Genomic DNA, 22,810 nt, shown 5'->3' with positions numbered 1-22,810 from the left:
ACAGAGATGGTAAGTCTCCCTGTTTTCCTGTGGGAGCATTACCATCTCTCATTTGTTCATCTTAATTGGGTACATCAGAAGATAAATTCGTGATTAAATCATGATAATTCAAGATTACATCATGAAAGTGGTGTAATTCTTTAAAAGTACAATACATACAGTTTAACAACTATTAAGGCAACAGTAAGAGTAAATACTGTGGACATTATTTGCCCCTAAGTTCATAATTAAATACAAAACAGATCTTGCAAATTAGTGGTGGGGCACAGTTCTCAGACATTTATATTTGTTTGATACTTTTAGAGCATCCTTTTGCAGGCCTCTCAGTAAGCAGACATGTTCCACTAAGGATGTAACTTTTCCATTGTACTTGCTGATACCAGAAAATGTAGTCGTTAACTTTTGAAATCTAAAACCAGTTATGTTTTATTGACTTGAGAGACTTCGCTTTTTTTTCTCATAAGTTTCTTCAGCTTGATCTTCCAGAAAAGTTAGAGAAACACCACCTGAGAGAAGTTTCAGTGTGGCTTGAACCAATTGTTTGCCAGATTCTTAAATGTTAATGTTCAAGCTTCAAACCACTTCTGCGGTTTTTTGTTTAAACATCATTTGACCTAATTATAGTATTCAAAGTATACATAAATAGGTGGAATTTAGTTCACTAGGTATTGGGGGAAATTATGTGGTAGTAACGCAAGACTAATTTTATTATTAAACTTATCCATTAGATATCTGATATCCCTCTTTGGAGATACTCAAATGGACAAGGCCCTGAGCAATGTGAACTGAGATGGCCCTGGGTTGAGCAGGAGCTAGGACCAGGTGATTTCCAGACGCCCCTTCCAACCTGAATTGTTCTATGGAACTATGAAATCACTTCTATTAAATTAGATATTACTGGATCTCTAATATAAAGATGTAATAAAAGAGATGCAGATCAATAAACAAAAGCTGTATATTTAGCCTTGAAAGTGTGTGATAAAGAGAATGATAAATGGAAGTTTGATTTTCTCTGGCTGAAAAAGAAATTTACTGAAGTACACCGAAATTAAAGTAATGCAAAGTAAACCAAATGCTGGCTAAAGTGAAATTAAGAACAAAGTGGTTTGAAGAACAACTAGCAATCAGAATTTCTGCTTACAGACTATGAAGAGTTCATGGTTTATCAAAGAACATCTATTAGCTTTTTAATCACTAGGGGAAAGGGAAGTGGAATGTTTGTTAACAGCAGAGGTGTCGAGTGGTCCTCTAGAGCAGTTACAGCCATAGAAAACCCAAGCTATGTTCATGCTTTTATTCCTTCTTAGTGGGAAAAGATTGTTACAAGCGTTTCAAAGCGATCTAATCATTGATGTTATAAGTAGAGTTTATATACAAATGGTATGTCCAGTCAATGTAGGACATGAATCATTGTACACAGAACTGTTTATCTGTTTTATGCTGAATTATATAGTGCACATCTTACTTAAATATAAAAGGTAACATTGGTTGAACAGTTGGTTGAACTATCAGCTGAACAATACCAGCGAAGGTATTGTTAAAAATTTTAGTCATATAATCTAAGCATATATGCAAACAGCAAAAAGTTATCAGGCAGTTGATTAAAGACCCTTTCTTCAGCTCTTAAGCTGATGGGGTTCTTGATCAGTTTTCAAAGGAAAAATTAAAGAAATAAAACATTACCTTCTTACTTTACAGTGCACTCGATCAGGTCAGCCAGTCAAACAATCCCTGATCTTTTAATATGCTAATGACTTTAGAGGTGGATGGTATTTAAAGTAATATGGGGGGGAGGGGAAAGGAAGAATTTGTTAGCTAAGCAAATCCTTAAAAGCAGCACTTCAGAAATGATTCTTTATATAGGAAATAGTAGCCAGCTTTGGAGGGATTGTTTCACTGTATGTTTAACTAAATAATTTCAACAAAGTTAGCATTAATGCTGAATTTTATTTGAAAAACCCATATTTGAGATTGCATCCATAAGCGTAATTATAACACATCAGAAGTCAGAAAGTAAGAATGTACTAGTTCCTAAGCATTTGCTTGTGAAATTGGGTAATTATGGTAAGTATTAAAATTTGAAGTAAGAGGACCATAAAATGCTTTTCTGTTTTCAGGTTGCTTATGTTACATCTTTAGGAGGGAGACACATATGTTTTCTATATTACTAAGCTACTGCTGTCTTTTCCATCAGTTTGTCTTATTTCAGAATTTTGAGGTTGTTCTAAAAAATCAGTAACAAATGTTTGAGGTTAATTTAAATACCATGGATATTAATTCGTGAAACATATTTTCCATGCAAAAGATTGTATCATTTTATTTAAGTAGGATATCTGAGGCATATCAGCAACTAGTATGTATTGACTGTTTGGTACATCTGAAAAAAAAAAAAAATAGTGTTCTTTTTCTAAAAATTTCTCATGCCTCAATTAACAAAAATTCTGATTGGATGTACTAATTGTGAATTGCTAGATGAATCCCTTATGGTATAATTAGTCAACCAAACATGGCAAAGTTGGCTGTATCTTGAGTTTCTGTAGACTCAAGAGGAGACAGTTGGAAACTCAGAGAATTGAATGGATACGGAGAGCAAGTAAACTGTATGGTATTTGTTTCTTAAGGAGGCATCTATTGCATTTGATAATGGTATGCTACTACTGATAGTAATTTTTTTTAACTCTCTGCCATTACAAAAACTGGCTCAAATTCTGCAGTTTTCTAGTGCGGTTTTACCTCAACCAGTTTGCTGTATGTTTTTGTTGAAAGATACAAAATGTTATGAAATTGAAGTGATGAAGTATATTTCTCTTTTACTGCCAAATTTATTGTGTGGTTTGTTTGTTTTGGGGTTTTTTTTCAGACAGTAATAATCTTTTTTGTCTGAAATTATACCTTTCCTTCATAATAATTTGTCCTTTGCAAGCATTTAGTTTGAGTGTTATGCCTTATAGATTACAGATAAATATTAGTATGAGTAAAAGTTACACTTTCAGAAATACAAGAGCATGCATACTATATTAATACTACATTTGTACTGGAAAAAATGGATCAGCTTTACTGATGTAAGAAATTAGCAGGCTTTTGGATTAACAGCATTGGAATCATGCACGTAGTTCTTAGGCTGTTTATAGATTCCATAGTAAATTTGGAGCTGATATGTGTATATTAATCTATGTTGAAGCACTTGGTTGAATCTCTGTAATTTCTCTTTTCCCAGCACAAAGGATGATTATTTCAATGTTAAAATCCAACCCCCTGTTGGAGAACTGCTTTTGCCTGTCACTATGTCAGAGAAAGACTTTAAGAAGGAGCAAGGTGAGAAATATTTCAGCAGCTTCAAAAAATGTATTTGGATGAGAAGAGGGCTGTGCGCCTTTCAATTTTCAAGCATACAGGAAGTGCTTCCAGTGTAATTATTTGTGTTAGTCTCTGTTAGCATTCAGACTGATACTAATTATTTAATTTAAAAGTATCTTTAAAAGGATGCATTTGACAGCTTTTCAGTGTGCCTTTAAAAACACAAAGCCCACCTTCTACCCTGAAACAGTCTTTTGGCTCAGAGAGTTTTGGCTTCCTATCATGAAGTGTGAATGTCTTTCCTACTAGCAGTAAAGCAGAAAGTTGGAACCTCAGCTCAAGGAAATAACCCAAATATATATTGATATGGTGTCTATCTTTACTCATCTTTATTCCAAGACTACTTTTAAATGCTATGAGTATATCTGTTCCTCAGCTACTTTGAACATGATTTTGATATTTTTCCTTTCAAACACTTAATATAAAAAAATTTTATTGTTGGAATACTGTTTTAGAAAGGTGACGTCTTTTATATACTTCTGCACTCTTCTAATGTTGCATCTTTAAAGAATGTAAGTTTCTGACACTAGTGCAAACACAAACCTCTCTAAGAGCTTTTAGTGGCTTCAATATTTTATGCAGAATAATTAGACAAAATTGTACTTAGCTTTGACCATGTGTTAAATGGAACAGTCCATAGTGCTGCCCTTAATTTGGATATGATTCTTGGATATTTTAAAATATAAACGATTACATTTTGGATGCATTCAAATGTCGTAGTGTTTATTCATCTGTCTCAATGTATGGGGATTTACATGTGTAAATCTCTTCATATTGAGATGAGAATATACCCATGGGATCCTGTCTCATTGCTGTGTAAGGCTCAGAAACTCAGTATATCCATCAAGCAGTCAAGAACACCAATGAATAATGCTATGTATGATTAATTGTTGCTTTTGAGCATTTCTTGCTTTTGTATTTTTTGATGATTAAGAAAGTAGTTTAAATATTGCTTAGATCGTTTTCAGTTAAGCTTATGGCTGCAGTGAAAAGTTAGGATTGTGCTTTGTTTTCTTAACCAATTGATACTTATTTGCTGTTCTTACCCTTTGCTGGCTAAAGCCTGCCTCTCTGCTTTATACCTGCTCAGCAAACCAAGGTGAGTGATTGAATGAGGCTGTGGCACATTTATTTTAAACTGTTCCCTTCTAAAAATTGTAGCTGAGGTTATAGCGAAGGGAAGGCAGGTTACTGTGCTTCTCTCGTCCCCCACTCCCACCCCCCTGTTTTTATATTTGCCTGCTTTGTGATATTTTGATAGAGTTTTTCTATGTTTTACTGTGACTGAGGGCTTTTTTTCCTCCTGACTGGCCATACAGAACCACGAACACATAGAAGAAGTGTACTTGGAGAATAGCTGTGGTCCTCTGTGGAGTTGTTGCCAAAATTCCTTTTTCTTCTGCCATTTTACTTCTATGGTTGTTGATTATTTGTCTGAATAAATCTGGCAGCTGTTTGCTATGTTTAATAGAGCAGAAAGGCTACTCTGAATAAAGCTATTTGAAAATTTGTTTATATGAAGTATTTGTAAATCCATGAAGGTCTCCTGGCATTTCTGTATCGCTCTCTCTGTCTTCCTGAATTCATTCTTTGATGCAGGACTTGACGCTGGCAAATTTACCACAGGTTTAAAAACCTTTTCTATTGCATCTTTTTTCTTATAGATATCAGCTGTTTCAGAGTATTCGTGGTAATAGAGGTCTCAGTTCTAAATTTTACATAAGTATTTATTACAAAGATCTAGGAGCAGCTAGCATTTGGGGAAAATTACTATGTGATCTTGCTAAATGAAAAATCCAAATTACAGTAATAAATGCAGGGCAATTTAGAAGTTGGTGTATATTATTCTATTTTGTGTTTAACTTTGATTTGTCTGTATTCTCCAAATGAATCTGATTTATATAACTTATTTTGCACTTGTCATGCTTTTTCTTTTTCCCTTTTTCCCTTATTTTTTTTTTTTTGTTTTTGGACATGAGATGTTTCAAGTCTTGTACCTGGAGATGCCTTATTTTATTTGCAACCAAAACAAATAGGTGAAAACTAGTGAAGGAATGAGGAGAGTATTAGAAATGCAAGATTATATTGGGGGAGAATGAGAATATGTATGGGTTTTAAGGATTTTTACATCTAAATTGCATGTGTAACCTAATAATGCTGAAGAGGAAATAGCTGGTATTATGCTGTTATGTAGAAGACAATTCATTGCTAAACATCTTTACTCAATTACAGTCTGCTGTTTTGCATTGTCTGTTACATTTGTATATGTCCATTTTCTTCCTGATGGCATAAGGAGAGGGAAACAGACAGGTTATTGAATATTCATGGCTGTGAAGGTTATGTAGTGGTAGCGGCAGAACCTTGAAAGCCGGATTTATCCACATGCTGCGCATGATACACTTAGCCTTGCTACACCGTCTTGCCTTGCCTTTCCTTCCCTTCCCTCCTGAGCTGGGGAGTTCTCCAGTGAGGTAATTCCCCAGAGCTGCAGCTGAGTTAGTAGTTGATGTTGTGGTTGACAATTTGGAAGCAGTGCATAAAAATGGTATTGCCAAACTACTCTTTATCTCTCTAGTTACGTACTTTTACTGATCTTCAGGCCTCAGGATTTCATACCCTGTTTAACATCACATCCCCATGAAAAGTCTGGTGTCTGTAGCAAGAGTTCTGCATGAGTGAGACATGTACTGTTGGATTCTCTGTATACAAATTTTTACTTGTCTGCTGTTTTTAAAAAACAGTAGCAGAATTCCCCCTGCCTTAGTTCAGAATAGGACTAGTCTTGTAGCTAACATACCTTTTTGCCTACCAGTGTAATTTTTCCAATTTTATTTCCTTTCATTATTAAAAATGTGTAGTTATTTCATTGTATCAGTTAGTTAACCCAGATTAATTGCTGCTCTGTGCTCTGACTAGAGTTTTCTTAGATTCTCATGTTTTAAGCAATGTTAAAGTTGGCGTGCGATTGTTATAGCTGTATATTAATCAGAATTTTTATGAACAAGTTTTTAAAATAGCCAGTTAAAACAACTTTAAGTATAAAGACTTTCCCCTCACCCCCCCAGACATGTTTTAAAATAATTTCATCAATGTTTTTTAAAAGTATATACCTGATTCACATTAAAAAAACAAACAAACAAAAAAAACCCACAAACAAAAACCAAACACCTTAGTTAAGCAAACAAATTGTTTACCTAATTTTAGTAGGATTTATATATCCAACTTGTTTTCCTAACAAGCAAGATGCTAGTTCTTTAAATGGTTGGACATTTACTATTTTCTGGCCCTTGACTACCACGAGCAATCATATTTGATGCCCCTTAATTAGAGCACCCTTTTTTCTTTCCAGGTTCTTTTCCACCTCAGCAATCGAGACAATACATTTGCTTACCATGCTGCTCTCCTAAGTGTTCTTTTGCATGTAAATTAATCTTGATTCAGTTTACACTGTCATGCTGAGTGGTACAAATTGCCTATAACAATAAAACAGCATGAGTTAAAAATAAAGGGGGGTGAAATGGCAGATTGAATGTGTGCCTTACTTGATAGGATGTTACTTTGCTTTATGCCAATACATTAGTCGACGATAATGAATCTTCTGTTCTGAAAAGCATGGTTTAGTTGATTTTTTTAATTTTACTTCAATGGAGCAGTACCTTGTCTTTTATAGAACAAGTTAGACAAACCATTAATGACAAGAGTGTTAAGGTTAAATATGAAGCAATGCATTCACTTCTCTGAGTGCTATCCATCTTTCCATTTACAGGAGCTTGACAAAAGTACTGGCTTTGTACAACATTTCCTTTAATTACATGCTGCGGGAAACAGGCTTTTAACATAAACATAGTTGCATTCATTTATTCAGCATTTGCTCTTCAATAGAGCTTAATGGAGAAGGTTTAAATCCTAAATGAGTACACACATCTCTCAGCAGTGTTATGTCAGTCCCCTTGCTCTGCTTAAAAGCAGTTTTAGTCTGCGTATGTAGTTTTTAAAGCTTTTGCCTAATAGTGAAGTTAAACAATTTGAAACAGAATGTTCTATTCCCAAGATAAAGCTGATCTTTATAGAAGTTGCATGCTTATTTTTGTTCTCTTCAAGAGCAGATCATGTTAAAAAATATCCCGTTATTTACCTAGGAGCTGTTCCATTTTTAAAAATGTTTCCTCTTTTTAATATTTCTTCTTTCTTTTTAATATTTTTTATTAATGTTTCTTATATTGTGACAGCAGCTAATGCACATTCTGCTGCATTAAAATGTTGGGTTTATTTTTTAATTGCTCTATTAAACATCTTAGTGCCATTTGCCCTGGGTTAGAACTGTATGCGCAGCCCTGAAATATTAGCCTTTTGAGACTTTTGCATTGTTTTCATTGTTAACGTTATTGTGGGTTGCAGATGCTTCATATTTCTGCCTAAAGTACTGTGCTTCATTGTTTTTCTGTATTTTCAGCTTCTGAACACAGTGTAAAAATACACACATAATGTTAAGTTGTAGTTACTGTTGGGTTTTAATCAACACAAGCGTCTGGCAAATCATTCTTCTAAACAATGGATGTTGATAGAGGAGAAAAGTGGGGGGTTTTGTTAAAATGACCTTGAACAACATTTCCTTCATTACTTTTTTTTTGTCATATGTTTGGATGTTATCTTGACATTTCTGTTCCGTTTTGTGGTGATATTCAAATTATTTTAATCAAATAGTTTATCATGGATAAACTATTTTTAGTTTAGAGAGGTGGATACTAACTGAATTTCCCAGTTTCTAACGTTATGACTTTATCTTCATGAACTAAACTGAACCAATGACTACTATCTGAATTTCAAGATTATTTTTAGCAATTGGATATAAAATTATAATTAAATGCAGTACCTTTATCATTGAAAGATTAGAAGGTGTCTTTGTATACAGTTCTTACTTGAGCTGGACTTTTCCATATCAGTCTTATTTAATACTTCATTTCTGTGATTACATTCTTCTTTTGAGTTATGCTTTTTGTAAAAAGGAACCATCCTGGTTTCACAGTTGCATTACTGTCACATGTAACACTTTTCAGTTATTAGTAATTTGTTTTGAACAATAGGACATTGCAAGTAATACATTAAACCAATGTAATTATGTAATTTATTATAAAACTGTTTTCTTGACTAATGATTTAACTTTTAATGCAAACATGGGGTTTTGTTTAGAAGTCTCTTATTTTGGTTATATGCTTACTAAGCGAGCAAATCTTAAAGTATTCATAATGAAATACTTAATATTTCAGGGATGCTGACAGGAATGAATGAGACATCTGCTACAATAGCTGTTGCTCCACAGAACTCTACTAGTCTTGTAATAACTGAGAGGGTAGTGAAGGCAGCAAACCTGGGTGTAGTCCCTTCTGGTCAAGATAACATACACAGGTAAGATTACATGTCATTCATAGTGCAGCTATCTTTTAATATGAATGTGTTAGTTCCAAATTTGTGAACATTTGATGAAGTTAGGGAAAATTTTATTATCCACCCCTTTAATGGATAAGGTACGCAATTATATCGTAACATAGAATCCTAAGCAGATGTTAACTTGAGGCTAAGCACTCCTCATCTTTTTATTTGAATGCATATAAAGCGAATATCTAGACTTCACTGTACACAGCTGGGGGGAGTTGTCCTTTCCTGGTTTTTTGGTTTTTTTTTTAAAGGGAAAAGGTAGGCTTTTAAAGCACAGTATTTTCAAGAGCATCTATATCGTTTTTTTGACTTTTCTTTCTGTTTCTGAAAGCCAGTGGCTTTATTCAGGTTTATGAACTGTGAGAAGCAGCTTGGTTTTCCTACATTAAATTTTGACCTATGATATCCAGCTAAACCTAGAACACGATTTTTTTTTTGTGGTTGGATTAAGATCTTTTTAAATGCAGATTGAACATTAAATTGAACATTTTCTTGTCCTTCCTATATATATGCAAGGAAAAACAGAGATCAGCTGAGAAAGTCATTGGCCCTGTCTCAATTACAGATGTTACTTGTAGATCAATCCATTTCATCCAAAAGCTGTGGTACAGAATGTCAGTGGTATTGATATGATTGTTGGTTAATGACAGCTTGTAATGTGATTGACTCAAAATATTTAGTCCCATGAATTTGTACGGCTTCTCACTTGTGACAGGACCAAACAGGAGAATTGTCATGTGTGGAAAACTGAGTGGTCACAAATAAAAACAGCAAGACGTAACTGGAAGCTGTTAACCTGGTCTTAGAATAAGAAAATGCATACAACTTCCCTAGCATCTACCAAACTGTTCCAGAGTGTGAATTATCTCTTTAGCCCCCTGATTTTTGCTGTTTCAATAAGAGCAAAGTATCTCCTTTTAAAGCAAAGAACAATGTTTTTCTTTGAAATTTTGCTGACCAAGGTGGCTGTTTGGAATGGTGAGAATCCTGTAGCCTACACAGCACTAATAACCTGATATTTCTCTTTGTTGGATTTAGTCTTTTTTGCATTGCTGGGCGTTTGTATTGCATTACATTAACATTAACCCAGCTGGATTTTCCTATGTATTTGATACGGTCAATGATAAAATTCTGTTTCACCATAAAAACATGGTACAGCTACTGCGATTGCACTGAAATGATTGTCACTATTGACACCTGCTCCTCCATGAAAGAGTCCTCATTTGTTGCATCCCTGAGGGATCTATGCAGCCTGCGTTCCCAACATCAATTCAAAGACTAGGTGAGAGTGTCAATCAGGAGAGACTGAAGTGTCTGCGGTATACAGGTGTTCCCCATCTTTACCCTATCCATCACATGAGATTTATTGCATAGGGATGGATTGTTTTGTGACTGAGTCTCAAAAAGTCTCCCTAAAATAATAGCTTAGTTCCTAGCTCAGCCACAGGTTTCCTGAGTGTAGATAAGTTTCTAATTCGATCTTGCTTTCTCTTGCTCTTTTTTTTTTTTTTTTAAAGGAGGTTTTCCACAAAACAGTGTCTATAACCAACAGTAAATAAACTGGAGATGTATGTCCTGTTGGGCACACGCCTTCAGAAACAGTGGTTGAAGGCATGTTTTGGTTGGGCTGAAGTATTCAGAGCGCTGTAGAGCATCCTGAAATCTTTTCTTTTTTTGATTCAAAATAGAATGTATTCCGTCTGCTACAGTAGTTACAGAATAGTTTGCATTTATAACATCTATCAGACACAAAAAAAATGTTTATAATAACTTAAATGGCCTACCAGCAATGCCCAGCAATGATGAGCATTCAGAAAATAGCCCTTCATTGCTTTGCCATAAGTAACTGTAGTTCACAGATACTGTGTAGTTGTAATTGCACCTAGTTTTTACTGAGAACAGGAGTGGGAACATCAAATAATTGGTGCTGTGTGAACCTCATCATCTTTTAAATAGTTCTACATTATCATTAAAGTAAATCCTAGATTTAGATGAATGAATATTTGTTATAAAGCTTAGATAATGAATACTTTCAAAACTCTGAAACAAATGGCCAAAATATTTTTTTATATATGTATATAAAATGTATACGTATGTTTGGATTAAATCAATTCAGCCACGAGAGTAAACAAAAATGGACTCTCTTCTTGCAAAATCTCATGGATGCAAGAAGTGTGCCATGCTTTATTTATGTGACATATACACCATTTCAGGACAACAAAATAAACAGTCACCTTTTACCTTGACAAAGCAGTTATGGATTTGATAAAAATATATTAAAAGTTTTTTTTTTTTCTTTTTCTATAGTATTGTCATTTGTCTTGTTTGGTTTATTGCAAGTGGTATTTGGGGGAAAAAAAATACAGACAAGAACTTGTTTCAACTTGTCATGCTATTCTGTGAGGACTACTTGAGTTCACTTCTTGGAAGTGCTTAGTACATACCCTTTTACACAGCAAAAGAAGTACTATTTTTAAATTGATGTTCTGCACTGTGCAGCATGAATTATATTAACCTCTTAGTTGGTTATCCCCAACTTGAGTATTGCTACTTAATGACAGCTAATGCCAAGAAATTTATATTGCCTGGTAATGCAATATACTTATTCAGAATGAAATTGTGTAGTTTAATACAAGTGTATCTAATGGACATGAACAGGTGTGTGTTTCTTGGTTTTTTCAGTGTAAACGTATTTGCAGTCATGACTAAGATGTTGTTGTGCTGGTGGGACCCAGTTCCTGCTCCTTAAATTGGTAAATCCTGTGTAGGATTGTATTTTTGCACCAAGTAAAAACACTTAAAGCAAATACAATGAAGCTTTGAAAACAAATACTTGAAACAAGTATCAACAGAATAGCATGCAGTCACCAATGAAAAATAAACGTAAACCTGTCAAATACATCAGCTATATATCAGTCCATATCACAGTATAGCAACACTTCCTTACATGCTTTTTTTTTTCTCTCTTCGTTGTATGGCTAGTGAATTTTTTATTTTATTTAGTTGAAAAGTAGTAATTTACCTGTTAACTGAGTGTAGAACAAAATGCTGGTTAATACAGTTGGTTCTATTCTGTCCTGTTTTATTAGAAGTGATAGCTGCGAAAATTTTGAACTCAATAGCCTATATAGATATATCAGAACACAAAGGTGCAGAATTATATTCACATATTTGCAAAATATATTTGCTGCACTATTTTACTTTCTTAAGTGTAGTTGCCTGCTCTTCAAATGAGTTTATACAAGCTATTAGATTGCTGGGCCTTGTAGGGCTGCATATGATGCATTCTTGTGTTCTTAGTAAGATGTAACTGTTTTTATCTATTTATCTCTCTTGCTTTTGTTATCAAGGGGAAACATTATTTCAATTTTAACTGCTTCTACTAAAAGCAAGAATGTGAAATGCATTTCAAAAGAGAACTTTTTGAGGGGGAAATACAATGTCTCCTTAAATACGAAAACATCAGAAAAAATGTGTATCGTTTTTCTTAAAATATGATTTCACAAGAGTTATTAGCGTAATTGTTGCAATATACACAGCTCTTTCAATGTTCTGAGAACTGTTGTTTGTTAAAAATATTTTAAGAAATGAAAGGTTGAAAGTGGGTTGAGGAGCTCATAGATGTTGACAAAGTGATTTCAAAAAGAATCAGCTAAGGCATCAAGCTTCTGTCTTGTGATTCAGACCACATCTGTGGGCACCATTTGAATACCTAAAGACAAAGATGTTGAAAGAAAAGTATTTCTTCCTGCAGGGAATTAAATCAGCCTGAAAAACTATGTTTAGGGACCAAGTAGTTTTCAGTTGAAGTATGTCTGTTGTCAGTGGGGAAAGTCTAGCAGGAATTTTTCTGTCTTCAAGATAAGAGGATGCATAATTGAGGATATTTATTCCCTCAAAGTTGATTCTTCTATGGATCATCACTTCAGCTCCCTGTCTCTACTCGGGCAATAGCATCAATTGCTTTATATATAGAATCAGAATGGTTAGAGCTGCAAGGGACCTTAAAGATCATCTGTGCTGTTCTCTTCTATTTCAAAATGCGATGAGATGAAGACGCTATTCAACTCAAAATTTCCAGTAATTTTCTTTTTAACCAAGAAGAGCCTTATTTATTCAGAAATGCCTTTCATGCTAGTGTTACTTTCAAGATGCTTAGTCCTCTCAGATGAATATTCTAAAAGTTCCTGGGGTCTCTTCCTCCTTTATTCATTTTCAGCTCCATAACCTCCTACCAGGATAGGTAATCTTAATTTTCTTTGCTTTGAATATAGCAAAAGACAACAGATGGTGATAGAATGAAAAGACTAGTTGCAGACTTTACTTTAATCTTAGAAAGACTTGAATGCTCTTATGATCCTCTTGAAAGTGTCAAAATATTGTCTACTATTACGTAAGGCTCTCTGCGTGAAGCAGAGGCATTTCAGTATAAATTGGCTTAGAAAGAAAATAATGGAAATACACCTAAAAGCATTTCTTTCCACTACCTACAATATGGTGCAAAAGCCTTTAATATGTTGGCAGTCACAAACTGGATTTGCTTCTTCACTCTTTCACTTTGTTTTATGCTTGTGTAATTTCACTGACGTCAGAATATAATGTGTAGTGGGAAGGAGAATCGGGCTATCTTGAACTGCCTGCCTCTCTGCCTTCCACTTGCTGAAGCATTTCTTAAACAGAATGCATTGTACTCTAGTAGGTTATTTCCCTCAATGACTGTGGCTCTACAAAAAGATGCAAAGTAGAGCACTTTTTTCACATTATCCATTCTTGAAGACTTTACCTGCACATTGCCCAGTCAGTCAGTGAGATAAAAGTCTGAACCCATCAGGGTGGATATGAAGAATGCATTTTAGTTAACACCAACTCGTTTAATAGTCCAATGAACTACTTGGTTGCTGCTGTTGTATTTTGGAAGGAATCCACGATTACTAAGAGGAAATAGCTGGGTTAGAAAGTGAGCATGGTGTCATCTATACACCTCTATTCTGCAGATTATCAGGATGGCCTTAACCATAGACCGCACTCTGAGGCACATCACAGCGTTAATTTCAGTCCTCTAATTTGAGATCGTCAAGTCTGTAATTTCAACAACCCAATATGGGACAATCTGAGGTTTTGGTGAAGATCAAACCTCAGTTTCTTTCAGCACTGAAGCTTTAATCTGCTTCAGAACAGCCATTTCACTTTTTAAAATAATGAGTTTAATATCCTTTCCCATTACAATCATGAAAGTGGCCATTCTAATAGCCATCCCTTCTTTCTAGAGATCACCAGAAGGTGGAGAGGGAGGCCTCTCATCTCTTAGAGTATTGTCATAGTAGACACCTGAATTAGCACCAAACAAGCTAGCTTTTAAATAAACAGCACTTCTGCTTATTGCTGGGGCAGGTCTAACTAGCTCAAGCACAGCGTTGCATGCAGTGACTGCGCTGCTTCTGGGACCTATATTTTTAAGGACACTTGACTGCACCATATTGATATGCCTGTTTGTTCAGAGTTTGCTGCACGTAGTACATCATTGTTCAGTGTACCCACACTATGTGATATGTAACCTGTGTGATTTTTGTGAATAAGCAAGTGTTGAACAAGACATAAAGTATCTTCCACCTGTCTTTTGGAGCTTGCATTCTCATCCTTTAGCAAAATCAAAAACATACTGTGTAAATCTTGTAATATGGCAGTAAGCACACTGCAATGGATGAGCACTGAAATCCTGAAGAAAGTAAAAGCAGCTAGACCCAATATGGAAAATTGCATAAAAAGCTAAAGAAACAAATACCCAAGGAACAGCACTTGTTTTTCACTAGCCTTTATTTCCCACCCCATGCATCAGCCTGACAGTCTGGTTGTATTCACCCCTTTTTATCATTTTGCAACCTGTCATGTCCCATTTATAGTATATTGGCAGACTGATTCTCAAAGGAAAGAGGGTTTTGTTTACAGACAATTTTGATTATCAGAGGATGGCATGCTTAGTAACCAGTTATCCTCCCCACATCTTTTTAGTCCAGCAACACTTAATGTGGGGAGAAAAGGTATGCGATTGTGCATGTATGTAGTTAGGTTTGTGTTGAACAAAACCCCATTTAAAGGGGTCCATCTGGAAAATTTCTTTGTGTATGTCATCTTCCAGTTTGTACTACATTTGGAAGAATTCTCAGACAGAAAGTTGGTGATCATACCCTATCAGCTTACCATAACTAACAACTGCATCTGCTTCCAGCACGTCAGAAAGGAAGGGTTATCGCCCATCTATTGACAATAAGCACAGTGTATAAATTTCTGAGAAATATAAATTGTTTATAGTTATTCCATTTGAATTCAAACATATGTTCTCAGTAGCAGACAAACAGGTCTTATAAATCCAGGAAGACTTTTTTTAAGACCTTTTCTGCTCTGTGTGCACACGGAAATCTTTCCTAAGATTTTTTTACTAAGTAATTGGCCTGACGGAGAGCTCAAATGAAGTGAAATCTACCTCTGGCAGTAGCTCCTTTGACGTAGTTATGTGGACTGTTCTGCTTCTGTGGTTCCTTAGCTGTGGGGCTCAGTCGTCTTTTTCTAATCTTCTGGAGCGCTGCAATGGGTAGCTGAGTAAATAAACTTGTAATAGGCAAGTTGATTTTGCTTCCTAATTTCTCAAGTAGGAATTAATTAGAGAGCTAAATACCCTAGGCAAAACAGTTTCTCTGGTAGCATTTACCTGTAGGAGACAGAATTTTAAATGGGGTAGTATATCCATGTCCACAGTATTTTAGCCTTCATTGTAGCCAGAAGTTGTAAACTCTTAGTGCTTTCTTGATTTATGATAGAAGTAATTCTAGCTTTTTTTTTTTTTTAAAAAAAAAAAAAGCCCAGCTAGGCTAACCATTTATATTTTGTCAGACATGACTAAAAGCCTTTCTGGTTAGTCAGTATTCTTAGGTAAATATTTTTATTCCTAGAGAAAATGAAAACTGAAATTTTAAAATATGAAAGTACTCACTCAGTAGTTTGTAACAGATATTCCTTAATTTCTTAATCAAATCCTAATGTCCCAAAACCTTGACATTTTCTCCCTGCTAACAAAAGGGCCCTGTATGTATTGATACAGTTTTCACATATTATCAGGATATAAAGATTTTGATTAACTGGTACGAAATACTTGATAAAGAGAATGCCTTTCTACAACATTATTTTAAAACCCTTAACATTTTTAGTATATTATTGCATTTAAGGAACTTGCTTGTGGATTGTAGAATTTAAGAATACCTTTAAGAAATTCGAGCTTAACATTAAAAGTATATGAGTGAGTCATTTTGTATATGAGGTTAATAGAAACAGATTGTTCTAGCTTAGCTTATTTGCTGACCACTAGAGGACAGCACTGCTTTTGTATCTGAATGCTGTAAAGTGAAAAATATGTGCAGCATTTTCTTTGAAAAACAAATGGGGATCTTCTGAGCCAGCTGTTTAAACAGAAAACATTTAACACTTAAAAAAGCTAAACAAACAGAAGAATATCTTTTGATCTGAAAGATCTCTGAGCGAGTTTAATGTTTTAATACATTTCTGTAAGGTAATTTATTTTTTTGGAATTACATAATTTTTCTGCAAATTAAAATTTATAGCCTGTTTTAAAAATGGACTACATGTAATTCTCAAACACTCATCATATTAAATGCATGATCCTTTAAGAAAAATAAAAATAATAGACTAGATGAGAAAACCAAATAGATTGAGTATTACAATTATAATTTTCTAGGTGTGAGAACCAAATATTTTGATTCAAGCTTTTAGCTTATTGAAGTTTTGGGGAGGAGATATAAATACCCACATATAAAAATGCTGACATTTTTGAACTAAAGGTAAATTTGGAGGATGATAAAAAATTCATGTAGCATCTTTCTGAACGTGTGGAGTAGTGCTATGTATTGACAATAAGTTCAGAAGACTCACTTGTATTCCTGCATTTTTGTTAGAGGTACAGTACAACTACTCACTGGCAACTGAGGACAAACTCAAAATCTATTTTTGCAGTAGAATTAAAAATAGTAAAAACATAGTACAGATTGATTGCAATTTATTTTAAAATTTTGTTATTTTATTAAACCAAAAAATAGTTCATATTACAAATAATTAGATTATGGTAATGAATTAGGTATTTTGAGCAATTTATTTTAAGATAGTGTTAAAATAGTACTGGAAAAAGAAAGTGGCAAATTATCATAATATTATTTTCAAGGTAAATATTAATCAAATGTTATGACTAATAACCAATGTTAAACAAGTTTTTTTTCTGAGAAGCTAAAATCACCGGGTTAAGAAAAAGATCCTTCTTTTTGTGCATGTATTTCTGTTTATGTTTTGATATTAAGCTTACTCTATCCCCAATTCAGAACTAATACACAGTAATGCTATTCCGAATACTTCTTTTTCATTTTCTAAGGCTTACTCAGAGAATGAATACAAGTTATTAGTAATATAGCAAATTTTTAGATGAAATATTAATTATAAAGTCAAACTTGTACGTAGATAGAATTTATCAGAGTAAGGTGAAGATTCAGAGTACTGAAACTATAAATATTTTTGTTGTCCGATTGATACACAGGAAGGTACTACATAGTTGTTCATTCTTACATTTACAAATTGAAAACTAATTCACAGCAGTATTTTTTTCCCCTTTGAATATATTCATTGCATAACTTGATTACACATTTGTCAACTTTGGACTAATTATTTTTCTACAGCTAGGGCAGGGCATTGCATCTTCTGATCGTCTTTCTTACTAATAGCATTCTGTCTGCTTCAGCAGGCAGTAATTGAAGGCTTCACATACAAGATATAAAGAAAGGGCGGAGAAAAAAGAAGTTTTAGCCCCCATGGGCCATTGTCACTCTTTCTGGTAAGGAGTAGAACAGAAAAAGAAGAAAATGTAGCTTGAATAGAAAAATCAAAGAGGAAGAAGAGCACACGGCAGGAGAGAACATATGTTTTACTGCTGTTGAATTATGCGTAACAAACCCTGCTCTGCTGTAAACAAATGTCCCGATAGTGAGTGTTCAGGTGTAAATATACTTTCTCAAATGTTGAATTTTAATGAGCAGATTTTGTGTGATTTACTTTGTTGCTGTCTATTCACTAGCATGGAATTTTCATAACTTTTCCCCATAAAAATGCCTCTCCTGTATATTGTAGCTATCTTCTGTTTACAAATAAAGGGAAAATAACTGCTAGTCTGTAGTTAGGCTAGTCATCGTTACAAAGACAGTGTTTGGCAAATGCTGTCACATTTTTAGTGTCTGATACTCTGTGTTTTCCCTTTATATCAACTATAAATCAAATATTTCTGTGTGATAATCATTAACAGATCTTATTTTCATGGAAAGTGGCCAAGAATACGAACTTGACTTTTAACTCTTGAAAGACTGAATGACTTTCTAAAAATACACAGTACTTCATTGATGTTATTTAGAATTTATTTCTAAATATATATTTCCTTACCTACTGACAGGTACTGTATTTATGTAAAAATAATCTATGAACTCCTTCTCTTTTTTTTGTATGTTACATAGGCTCAGAATAGTTACCATTCTTTTTAAAGAAAAAAAAATATTTGGAAAAACTCAGAACATGCAAATACATCTCACATTGTTATGTTTCTAATCTGTCTTGATTTTTTTAAATGGGAAAAGTATTAACAGCTGCAAATATTCCTGAATATTTTTAGTTATGTGAAATCAGGGTTAGAATTAATATTATCACAGAAAGAAAACTAGAAAATAACTGCAGTGTAGCAGAAACAGTCATCTTGAAACTGTTAGTAAATAATTTGGTTCTGTTTTCTGAAGGGTATTCTCATTTACTGTCTTTTTTTTTTTTCATATTCACTGATGCATCCTTTGTTGCAACACTACAACGCTCATAATATAATGTCTTACATTAACAGTTGTCCATAGGACAAATTGTTTCTTTTGGACATACAAACAACAAATTTACAAGCTAGATCTTAATGTACTGCTGTGTACTTTTAATGTACTGCAGTTTCCAAGGTTTATTTCAGTCTCTGAATTCTGATTGTTTTTATTATCTTTTTTTCAGTTTTTTTTTTTATTATTCAAATTCTAACCTTTAAGGCAGTATCAACTTTCAGAAAAAGTAAGAAATAATTGCTGACCTTGTGGGGAAAATAAAAGTTTCTCACAAAGAATGAATACCTACTATATAGAGTGATTAATTTTTGCTGCTGAAAGATTTTTCTAATTGCTTTCTCGTCTAAGTATTTAGTTGAGCACAACACATATTTGGGGAAATTCACGTGGGCTTATGATAAGAATGACCATATAAATGCAATAACATGTCCTTAGTCGAAAAAACATCTATTAACCAAATCCTTCAATGATGGTATGTTTAAAACATCTAAATAATTAGCAAATCAGGCTTACTGCTAGTGTTTTCTAACCAAAACTCAACTGCTTCATTTATAACTGTATTCAGTTTCACAGATCATATAATGATATTTATGTTATAATTCTCTTTAGAAACAAAATTGTCTTCCCTATTTTAAGGAACAGATTTCAATTTCCAAAGTTCAAAAGCAGTTGTAAACCCATTGTACGGTTGTTCTTCTGTAGACTCTTTTTTAATGGTGAAATAAGTCATCCCGTTCTGTTGCAATTCTTTTTTCAGTACGCAATTCCAGATCGGTGACCATTGATACAAGCTGATTAGCCACTGCTAGTTATGCATACTAACACTTCGTGTAAAATTATCCAAGTATCAGACCCTTTGCGTCTTGCAAACCACATACAAACTCACATTTTATTGATTTTATGTGTTTTGTTCAGGGGTATGGAAAAGTACTATTGATCCCCTATATGATTTTTGCAAATCCACATGTAAAAATATCAGTGCAAAACTCATCTCAGATGCTTTGGGCTACCTTGGCTTTCGCAGTAATGCTGACTTTGTATCACTTTCAGGTTTGAATAAAAGAGGGTAAAATCAAGCCTCGGGGCTATGAAACACAGCGGGAGTGCCAACTACCAACCTATTTATGTGCATACTCAGACATAATCTGCTTCTGTGTTGTCCCAAGACACAACTGTTAAGTAAATAAAGTGACTAATAAGACTATTGTTTCTATAATTATCCCCCTGTCAAAATCAACAAGAGAAATAGTCATCTACATCGCAGTGCAAATAGATGAAATCATTGATAGAACTACCTAAGTAGCTAATTTTTATAGTAGTAACGTTGTTTTAGAACCTCTTATTAACGGAAGAGGTCTTTGAATGTATCTATAATCCGGACAAAAGCAATAGATTGACCTGTGATGGGTGACATTAGAGAAGTGCCCCATGTTTAATTAGTATAATGTGTTACGAGATTTTGATATGGTTAGTTTAAAAAGAAAAAAGACAGAAATTACTTCTCGTTTAAAGAGAACCTGCTTCCTGCTTAAGTGGCTAATATTTTAATTAAGTCTGGAGTGAAGTTTTTTGAGTATCTCCTGATAAACTCCCTCCTTTATGTTGATGGTAATTAAACAGATCCCCAAGGGCTTGGGTAGGCGCTTTGCAGGGCCCATGCTAATTGTCAAACATGAGACACTGACCAGTTGGTTTGCTCTTGAATAGCCCACAGCGTGCTGTCAGCCCAGCAGTTTGATTTTTCTGTATTGTGAGCTGTTGTCAGGGCTAACTGGGTCCTATTGTGGCTGAAGATGTTGCGCAAATTGAGGCAGATGGCTCTGATTCAGACACGTGTCATTCAGAAAGAGGAGAGGAGATTGGCCCTGCAAAGTGGGGTCAGACTGGGTCACAGACCTGCTCTACACTTGTTAGTGTTTTCAAAAGCCCATGTGCAGCAACTTTGTTGTTGTCAAGTAACCAAGAGGTGGGGGGTGTTGTTAAAAAAAAAAAAAAAAAAAAAAAAAGGGGCGGGGGGGTGGAATCATGGTGTGCTCCGTGTGGAAGATGGAAGACGAGGCTATTGCCATCCTCTTCCTTCCCGTCTCTTGGGCCTGGCTGTGCATGCAGAATGAATTAACAGGATTGACAGAAGTTCATTGTGCCTAAAATGGCTTTTCAGTCAATTGTGGTGCTTAAAAGGCTAGTTTTGCTTTTAATTCCATGTAATTAGTGGGTTCTTCATGTCTTGGAATTCAGTGATGGTGCATTAGTCCTAACTTTTGTTTATCTGGTTGGGTGGGTGGTTTTTTTGTTTAGAATTTCTTTTGTAGGGTTTTTAATAATGATAAAATATTTAGAAATATTGGTTACATGTTTATGATTAAATATTCTGGATACAAATTAACAGACGGAATGATACTATGCCTTGCTGTTACCATCATTTCAAATGATTGTGTTGGATGTTTATAGCTTTGAATATTTTTAGTTTGAATTAATTCCTGAGATGGCAGGAGGATACACTTGTCTAGAAGTACAGTTTGGCTTTTTGGAAGTGTTCACCTACATTTAGCATAGTCTTGTTTTCTTTGGGGCACCAAATAATGCTCGTTCTCCATGGAAAACTCTATATAGCTGGATTCAAGTTGCCAGTGTGCACATGTATTGTAGATGAAGTGAAGAATCAGAATTTACATAAAAAATTTATTTATATAGACTTTAGTTTGTACCATTAAATATATAATTTTGCATGATACTCTTTTGTCCTTCTTAAATGCAAAAATATTTACACAATGCTGAACAAATTATTTCTGAAGAATTTATGGAGGTTTTTATGGTTTATCCCCTGAAATGCATTAATGAAATTGGAGGCATTTTATTATATTTGAGCTCATTTAACTTTTGCAGAAAGAAATATTAGCAGTCTTTGACCTTAAGATCCTCAGTGATTTCTCTTTTTTCTTTTGTATTTTTCCTCCCCCCTCCAGGTTTGCAGCGAAGACTGTGCACAGTGGGTCACTGATGCTAGTCACAGTGGAGCTGAAGGAGAGCTCTACAGCACAGCTCATCATAAACACCGAGAAAACCGTGATTGGTTCTGTTCTGCTGCGGGAGCTGAAGCCTGTCCTGTCCCAGGGGTAACCTGCTTACATCTGGACTTCAGAATCTGGCACACAACAAAAGTGCCTGGCATCCACTACTGCTGCCTTTCATTTATAATAATAGCCCTTCCATCTGGCAGTGGGGGAAGAATACACTCTTGACATTCTTGTCTTCTGCTTTAGAATGCTAGTGTGTATCTATCATGTATGCAAGTCCTTTCCTTTTCTGCTTGCTAACCAAAGAACATATATTTTACTGTCAGTTATCTGCGCTTCTAAATGTATTTCCCATTTGTTCTACCCTAGTCCTTCCCTCTCTGCTCCCTTCCCCCGCTACCTTTCTTCCCCATAGGTTTTCCCCACTGTAGTGGACAAATACTAGATAATAAAGTTCGAGGGAAATCACACTGCTTGAAAGCTGAGTTAAAATGGCAGGTAGGTTCCAGCAACACCAACAACAACTGCGTGGTACAGAGAGGTTTTGTTGCATAAGTGTTAAAATACAATAAGTACAGCAAAATGGTGTTTGCTTTCTGGAAATGCTTGTAAACCTGAACTCGTCTATTAAGAACAATGTTCCTACCTACTGCCATTTTCTAAAATATTTCTGTTAAGATGCCAATAAAGTAGTGCTTTATTGCAGAGCAGAGGCTCCCTCTTTCTTGATTTGTTAGAGAACTGATAACAACAATTGCCAGTATTGTATATAACTGGGTAATTAAAGTAAATACTAACAAGGCATCAGCAAACTGTTCTTGTGAAAGTAGCCAGCGTTTGTGCTCCTGCTGTAATTTTACGATAGGCAATTACATTTTTGTTAATAAACAAAGCCAGTAACTGCCTATTTTCAGATTGGCCCGTTCATAAAATACTGATTGAGTTATTAGAAATTATTATCATAGGTAATAATGATTATTAGACTATTGTGGCAAATACTGTCATCTGCTTTAATAGATTATTCAGATCTTTGCTTCAACTTTCTATTGTAAACTGAGATTAAGACGTCTCCCACCTGTGCATAAA

The 22,810-nt window shown here is 34.6% G+C and overlaps 1 protein-coding gene across 3 annotated transcripts in view; it reads left to right on the top strand.

The window, feature by feature from the left end:
• The window catches only part of AP3B1 (adaptor related protein complex 3 subunit beta 1), a 178,508-nt gene extending 155,962 nt beyond the window's left edge, over positions 1 to 22,546 (top strand). For 2 of the 3 annotated variants that reach the window (XM_063319823.1, XM_063319824.1), the window contains 3 exons: positions 3,218 to 3,315; positions 8,625 to 8,763; positions 21,674 to 22,546. In XM_063319823.1, the coding sequence (XP_063175893.1) occupies positions 3,218 to 3,315; positions 8,625 to 8,763; positions 21,674 to 21,827 (391 nt within the window). In that variant the 3' untranslated portion in view covers positions 21,828 to 22,546. Of the gene's footprint in view, positions 1 to 3,217; positions 3,316 to 4,419; positions 4,457 to 8,624; positions 8,764 to 21,673 lie in introns of all 3 variants that reach the window. The other variant, XR_010069040.1, reaches the window with a different exon arrangement.
• The last annotated feature ends 264 nt before the right edge of the window (positions 22,547 to 22,810 follow it).

This window comes from Chroicocephalus ridibundus, chromosome Z (genome assembly GCF_963924245.1).
Source record: "Chroicocephalus ridibundus chromosome Z, bChrRid1.1, whole genome shotgun sequence".
NCBI lineage: Eukaryota > Metazoa > Chordata > Aves > Charadriiformes > Laridae > Chroicocephalus > Chroicocephalus ridibundus.
This window is presented reverse-complemented; position numbering and strand designations above follow the sequence as displayed.